The sequence below is a fragment of the Zosterops lateralis genome (assembly GCF_965231275.1).
Source record: "Zosterops lateralis genome assembly, chromosome: Z".
In the NCBI taxonomy this organism is placed as follows: domain Eukaryota; kingdom Metazoa; phylum Chordata; class Aves; order Passeriformes; family Zosteropidae; genus Zosterops; species Zosterops lateralis.
Window position 1 is genome coordinate 39,988,991 of NC_139800.1, and position 8,053 is coordinate 39,997,043.

General features: G+C 34.5%; 1 protein-coding gene across 2 annotated transcripts in view; it reads left to right on the forward strand.

Moving 5' to 3' along the window:
• LRRC2 (leucine rich repeat containing 2) overlaps positions 1–7,712 on the forward strand; it is an 82,062-nt gene extending 74,350 nt beyond the window's left edge. For both annotated transcript variants that reach the window (XM_083882807.1, XM_083882808.1), the window contains 4 exons: positions 691–836; positions 2,948–3,103; positions 5,146–5,282; positions 6,706–7,712. In XM_083882807.1, the coding sequence (XP_083738933.1) occupies positions 691–836; positions 2,948–3,103; positions 5,146–5,282; positions 6,706–6,755 (489 nt within the window). In that variant the 3' untranslated portion in view covers positions 6,756–7,712. The remainder of the gene's footprint in view (positions 1–690; positions 837–2,947; positions 3,104–5,145; positions 5,283–6,705) is intronic.
• Positions 7,713–8,053: the final 341 nt, after the last annotated feature.

Sequence of the window (8,053 nt, forward strand, 5' to 3'; positions counted from 1 at the left end):
AACACAGAGAGCTCTATTCAACTAATTAATTTCTTTAACAGGTATATTTTACATTTGTACTTAATCTTCATTGCATTTAGTATTTATTACTTAAAAATAGAATTCCTTTGAAAATTATTTCAATAAAATATCTACTTTACTTTATTATATATTTAGTTTGCAGTATGGAAGATGTGTTTTTAAAGATCTTTGAAAATTATTGGACCAAATTATCTGTTGGCTTAAATTGATAGTTTCATTTTCTAATAATGTCCTAGTATTACACTCTCAATGCACAGTAATTATAACAAAGGGAATCTTTGTAATTTTTATAGGGGTTATCAAATATCTGATTTTGAGAATCGTAATCTGGTATCTATTAGTTATAAAAATTGTCTTTTGTTACCTCAGAACCAAATAATTTTCTGGTTCCAGACTTGTCATCTAAACCTGTAGGGGTTTAAAGAATAAAAATTTCATTCAATCCCCTGATGCTGTTAGAAAGGTGATGAACAATTTGGGAGGTAGGTATTTCTGAATTACTTTTTTAATAAAATGATGACAAAGAGACAAGGCTGGCAAAATGGTTGAGTAAAAAAATAATGAATTCTTATCTTTCTAAGTGCTTTTAGGGGAATAAAAATGGTTGATGAATGAAATGTCTTCTTGTATTTGCAAAAGTAACTAAAATAGACGACCACTTCTTTCTAGCTAAGTAACCTGAAACAACTCACATTTGTGGATGTGTCAGCAAACAAGTTCCATTCTATTCCAATTTGTGTACTCCGGATGTCTAATTTGCAGTGGTTGGATATTAGCAGCAACAGCCTGAAAGATCTCCCAGAAGATATAGACAGGTAACTCATCTTTTAATTCAATGACAGGTATAGGAACTCTTAAGTGAATTTAGAAAGTAACAAGCTTCCAAGGGACACTACAGATGGAAAGTCACATTTGGAAATGTAGCTGCTGTTTTTGAACATAAACATTTTTGTTATTACTGATGGACGGGGCTTGAGAATAGAAACTACTTTTACTAGCTCGCTGGTGACAGTCAGTTAACAAAATATATTTTCTACTGCTTTCATAATAATTTGTCATTATATCTAGACATTGTTTTTGGGAAGTTCACCGGATATATTCTGCCCCAATTCCAGCAAAGGAGAATCATCATATGGAATTGGCAGCAGTAACTCTCTGAAGGGTGGATGTGTAGGAGGAAAAGGTGACCTAAAGCGTATTTGAGTTACTTAAAGAGCTTGGCAAACTTTTTTGGTAAAGAATAAAAATATTAGTAAGATTCAAAAACCCTGCTGACAATTCTCCCCTTCTACTCTGACATATATGTGAATATGTGTACACATACTCACTCTCCCAGTTTAGATAACCACTTTGAACTAGTTTTTAAAAAATTCATGTTGATCCTTTTAATGGGATTTGCTAGCCTGAGAAAGCACTTTTCTTATCCCTGAGCTTATCTATTCTAGAGTGCTGCAGTGACTTAGTTTACAAAAATTTACCTAGCCTTAAGTGAAAAAACCCAAACATATTAACTGAAGTTTGTTAAAAAAAATATTCAGGGTTATTTATTTATCTAGGAATAGAAATCCCTGAGGCAGAAGAAATTTCACAGAAAACTCATTCACTCCTAACTTTTGCAAGGCCTTTTTTGCTGGGCAGAAAGTCTTTTCTGGGACATTGTGTAACCACAGATTATCCTGACAGCAGCACTGGTCTTAACTTGTGTTAGTAATTCACAACAAACAACATAAACTTGCCATTTTTTCCCAAGGGATCTGACCAGAGATTCAACTAACTTCAAAGAGTTTCTAAGAGGATATTTTCTTTTAGTGAAGGATACCCTCTCAACATGAGCAACTTTTCTTCCCTGTAACCTATATTCCCTTAGCTTCAAATTATTCCCTTCCTACATTTCATCTTTATTTTGTACTCAGTCACCAGATCTGATGCTAGAATATCATAATCAGGCACCAAAATATAAGGTCTTCTTTGTTTGACTTTGGGCTCATGTGCATTCAGAAGGATGAAAAACGTTGGGATAACCATTGCATCAGTAAACTTATACTCTTATTCAGACTCATTATTTCAATGCCTGTGGTGTCAAAGAACCTCAGTGAATTAATATTGTCTGTAATGCCATTACAATAGTCTGTGATTAATAAAGATGATTTGACAGTAAACTGAAGCATTACTTAATTTTTTTTTAACCTGAATTAAAACAAACCACATGGGCCTGATATGCATAGTCTGCCAACACTGTTTTAGGAAGGGACCCTTCCAGTCAAATAAGAAAATTTTGTTTCATCAATTTGTTATGCTTTTTGTCTTCTACCTAATAGAAGGAATAAAGGCTCAGACACAAATTTCTATTGCATTAGGAAAAGCTAGGGGAAATAAAACAAAAGTTCCTGCACAAAACACTGTCATTAAATTGATTTCATTGGGACAACTTGCAAGAGCCTTTTGATGACGAGCTGGTCTTTCTCTTGTTCCCCACAGTATTAATTACTAGTCGAAAACAATAGATGGAGATGTACTGCCTACCACAGAAAAACCTAATTCATAGAAAACCAGCATATAGGCAAAAGTATGAGCTGGTGGCCTGTATTTTTCTTTAGTTGCAGGATGCACATGGTGAAGCTTTATATCACGTTTTGTCAACATTTTCTGTATGAAAGTGCAGGAAAACCTTTTATATTGAGCGTGCTTCTGATTGCTTGTCAGAGGTATGCTATTAATACTACAATGCTCAACCAGTATGGAGATTTACATTAAAATTGGTTGAATTTTTTTCAGAGTAGTGTTTGAGTGACTTTTTAAGATTACAAAGATGTTGCATGCAATTGCTCCTATTATACACAAGATTAAAGAAGTATTACTATCTTGGATAGAAGTTCCTGTTTGAAATAAATATTTTACTTCATCTCTATCTTTGACATCTTTACAGGTTAGATGAATTGCAGACACTTCTCCTACAGAAAAACAAGTTGACTTATCTTCCACGAGCTCTTGTCAATATGCCAAAGCTCAGTTTGCTAGTTGTCAGTGGTGATGATCTGGTTGAGATACCCACAGCCATCTGTGAGTCAACCACAGGTTTAAAGTAAGTAAAAGTGAGAGAGAAATGGAAATATTATTAAGAAGATAAGGTAAGATACACCCGGGATAAATGCTTTCCACCAGCATCAGTTTCTACAAATTCTGACCCAATTTATATCAGAGTGGTAAAAGAGGTACTAAAAAGAATTTCCTTTCCCCTCTTAGAGCTATTCCTTGCACTAGTAGCTAGAGAGATGTTGATAATACATCAGTGTTTTTAGCAATTGCTGAAAAGTGGTGGCACAGCATCAAGGCTGTCTTTCCAACTCTCCAACCCAAGAGAACACTGTAGGCTGAGGAATTTGGAAGTGGATACAGCCAGGACAGTTGACCCAGGGACGCCAATTCTTGGGTTGGTTTTCTCACTTGAGATTCAAGTTGTTTAAAGTTTTTGGCCTTTTAAAAGCCCCGAGTTGTGTTGGTACGAAGAAGCGGAGTCTTCAAGGCTTTGCTTTCTGGTTTCTCGAGTTGTTTATTATTTGATATCACAAAGTTTTTCTCCGCTCCCAGCCGAGGTCCGGACAGCGGCTGGGACACGAGGCGACTGCCCACCGATGGGACGTCACCTTACATTTATACAGATAATTACGTATAGGATATTTACTATTTCACACCAATGCCTAGTGCTTACACTAAGAGGGTCACTTCTGCTTTGACCCAATCCACTCTAACTATCTTATTTTATCACCATCCCAGAAGATGGAGGACGAGGAAGAAGGAGAGGGACACGAGGTACCACTCAAATTCCACCATTTTGTCCCCCATTTACTTCTATTCTAAGAATCCTAAAACTACTGAATTTTGTATGTTCTACTGTGTTAAACTACTATTTTCACTTCCTGGTGATTTGCAATTCTTCTCCTAGTGCTGGAAGTTTCTCTCATGGGCTAAGATCAAACTCAGTGTCTTCCTGGGCTCTGTGCCAACGCCTCCAACCCCTCTGGACCAGTTCCACACCCCCCTGTCCAGGGCTCAAATTCTCTTTCCCAGGTCCCAGGTCGTCCAAGGGGATGTCCTGGACTCCAACAGACCCCAACTGGCCAAAGGGATATTTCATACCATATGGTGTCATGCTCAGCATATAAAGCTAAAAGAAAGGAAAGGGGTGGCAGATCGTGTGTTATTGAAGTTTTTGTCTTCCAAAGAAACCAACTGTATATTCTGGGTCTCTGCTTCCCAGAAAGTGGCTAGACATTACCTGTGGAAAAATAGAGAGTAATTTTTTGCTTTGGTTTGCTTTTCTTCTACCTATAGGTTTTGCTTTTTTCAAGCTTATTTGCAAATTTTTCATCTGATATTCTCTTGTCTAGTTGAAGAGAGGAGCCAAGAGAGGTGCTTGATGGGCACCTGGGCTGAACAAGTCAGCTGATCAAAAACTCACAGCAATTCATCAGATTTTTTGAAAGCCATATGATTTGTTGGAACATTTATTCTTCTGAAAGTAACAACTTTATTTTTTTTTTTCTTTCTTGGAGTGAAAATCAGAGATTTTCAGAATGCTATGCACTTATTTGCACATTGTATGAGTTGTTTATGTAACCACCAAGATTTTCACTTGCAACTGTAGCTTTATGAAATTTCAAATTACAAAGTAGAGCATGCTCTGTCATATATTGTAAAAGATAAATAATGCAATAACCAAAAAATGGAGGTATATATTGTCAGATGAATGATGCTGGCAAAATTCTAGATTGCTCGGCAATATTGTTAGGATGAAGTTCATATTTCTCGTTAACAGATGGGGAAATTAGAGTGTAGTAGTTCTGTAATAAAGAACTATACCTGTTATCACAAAGAATAATTTAAGTAAATAGATGGAAAAAATAAACCTGATAATTTTTATATGGAAAGTGGATTATAGAGAAAATTCAACTTGAAATCTGAATTTCTAATAATAGATGTATCCTAACTATGCCATTATGCAAAATTGAGATAATGCTCTTCACATTTCTGCTTCTGGCTCTGGTAGCAATTTCTAAAATGTCATTCATGATGGCCAGTGATGTTCAGTTGCCTGTACATATATTTTTGTGTTAATCTCTCTAGATTTGTAAGTCTCAAGGATGGTCCGGTTGAAACGATTATATGTGAAGACACTGAAAAAATTATAGAAAGTGAACGTGAACGTGAGCAAGTTGAAAAAGAGTTTATGAAAGCATATCTTGAAGACCTAAGGGAAAGGGGTATGTGTAAATTTGCAGTAAACTCCCTGCTTTCTTGGATATAAATATTCATTTTTAAAAGGACAAGCAATATACCCTTTAACTCTAGTTGTCTTTTATGGTATTAAATAAGACTAATAGTGAAATGCCAAATCTGCTTTTTTAAAAGTCTGGATCTTTATTAAGACCTTGATATTGAACAAATGTATACAAAATTAATTGTATTTGTATATGCCTTAACCTTCATTGATTCATGATGTATACAAAGAATATTCTTAATCTCTAGATTTATTTACTTCTCTTGGTATTAATATTAGCGATTTTGACTTCCTGAAGAAGTGCTTCTCCTCAAAAGGAAGCACAATATATATATGAAAGCCTCATTTTATTGGTAGAATATTCTTTGACCATATTATCTGCTTCAAGGTACTAACAATTTAACCACTGTACAATTACAGAAAAATACCTGCTTTTATCTTTTTTACATAGCACCTGAAACTTTACATATAGCTTCATGTTGCTATTCTGTTTTATATTTACAATCATTGAGAAATCCTCACTCTCTTTAGTATTCTTTAATAAGATTTGTTAGGAAAAAAGGGGAATTTTTCCTGTGAGACAGAATACTCCATAGGCTCATTTTAATTCCTTTAATAGTTTGTGTGTAGAAAGGACTTTCGGAATGAATATTACAGTAGATTTTCATTGCTTGCATTTAAGTTGTCTATATACTGGTCCTACAAAAACTGTTAAAAGAGAAATATAAAGAAATGCCACAGGATGTGGCTTCATAATACTTATCATGTTCTCATGCTGGGCTTCTGGTTTGTTAACATCTATAAGCTGTGCATATGAATACTCATTGTGTCTATTCCTAAACTGATTTCTGCTATGAAAGTGCTGGAATCTGGTAATGGTAACAGCAGCAGTTAAAATGGAGAGAAGAAAGCAATGGAGGAAAAACTAAGGTCATAATTTGGCTTTAGAGAAAGCCATAAAATATGTAGTGATAGAGCTGTATCTACAGTCTTAAGGACTGTGGAAGTCTTTTGGCTGCCTGAAACCTGCATTTGACCCTGTTCAGAATAGGCCAGCTTTATGATTTTCTGGGGCAAAGCAGCTCAGGGGTACAGTTTTCTTCCTTCCCAGCCAGAACTTATCTCCTGCTTTTTATGAAGAGTTTGGATCATGAATCACTTTTGTATTTCCTGCTTCTGAACTTTTGTGCTATAGATAATGCCAATACTTTTGAAAAATAGATTGTAGAAGGAATATCTTCTATGAAAAATGAACCAGCAGAATTTCTGAAAGATAGCACAGAGATCGTTTGCAGAGTACCTTCGAAACAAGACCAAACCCAGCTGTTTCTAGCTAAGGGCTCCATTTATTTGTTCTGGATTACATAACTAAAGTCTGAGATTCATTTATTTTTCTTTTTTTGCAGAGTCTACTCCTTCCTACACTACAAAAGTAATGCTCAGTCTCCAGCTCTGAAGATTAAAAATCTCTAGATCTCTACTGAATATCTGAATAACTCTCCTTTTATCCACCTGAATAGTAAACACATGAAAATATAGATGGCCAGAATGACATCAAAATCATATTGAATTATTTATTTGTTTCTATAGTCTTTTCAAGTAACTACAGATAAAACAAGGAGCAGTAGAATCTTCATAAGATGCTGTTTCACATTTTAAGTCAACATGTTTATTTTCAAGTTCTCAGCAACAGCCACTAATTTGCATGTAGACCTGCTGAAAGTAAATATTCACTGTAACTAAGTATACACAGGCATAGCTGAAGAATGAAGACATTGTATGTTGTACTTGAAACAGTTAAACACAAGAAGTGATCTTAGGTAGAGATCAGATTTTATAAAAGGGGATCGACTATTTAGAAAATGAATGTGATCTGTTGTTTTCTTAAGACCAAACACATATTTAGGTATTTACAATATTTAAATGAGAACACACCCATAGTTTGCATTTACATTCTGTTCTGTAAGAAAATTTCCCTTGGAATTTCCAGTTTAGATGAGTTTCAACAACTTTACATATAGAAACTGTAGCAGTTCTCCTTTTTTTTTTTTTTTTTTTTTTTTTTTTTTCCAACAATATTTTAAGATTTTACCTGTTTGCAAATTCAAGTATCAATGTGACTGAAAGTTCTGCGCTAAGCCATCTTATAGTATAGTAGTGTACTTAGTAAGATTATAAGGCACTAAACAGTATCAGCTAATACTATCAGCAAAATTATGGTAGAAGTCTTATATTAATGGTTTCAGATCACAGGATTTTGGGGACATCTGTTGGAATTTTCCAAGTTGCGTAAGAATGAGTGTGCTGGTAAAACATTGTGCTTGTTACTAAATAATCTGTTTATATACAATTATTTAAGTGTATATAGAGTAGAGTTTCAGAAACCTAGCTTTACATGCACTTTTTTGTTTAATAAAGCAATATTTTTAATCCAAAAAGACTTGAGACTTTGAGAATTGAGACTCAAATTAGACTCAAAATATAGAATTTAAATGGTCCTAAACTTATGAGTGCAGTTGAGTGAGATGATATTTACACCTTTGGATGGATGAGCTATTTCCAGTTTTGAGCAGTCGAATGTCACTTAAGCAGCCATATTTAAAAAGCAGAGCAATGAAGAATATGCTCCTCAGGCTTTCATATATAAAAAGAACTTTAAATATTTTCTTTTCTTTTTAACATTCTAGCATTCAATATTTAAAAGAAAAAAAAATAAGTGTGTTATTTATTCCACTGATAGTCTTCTGCAGTTAT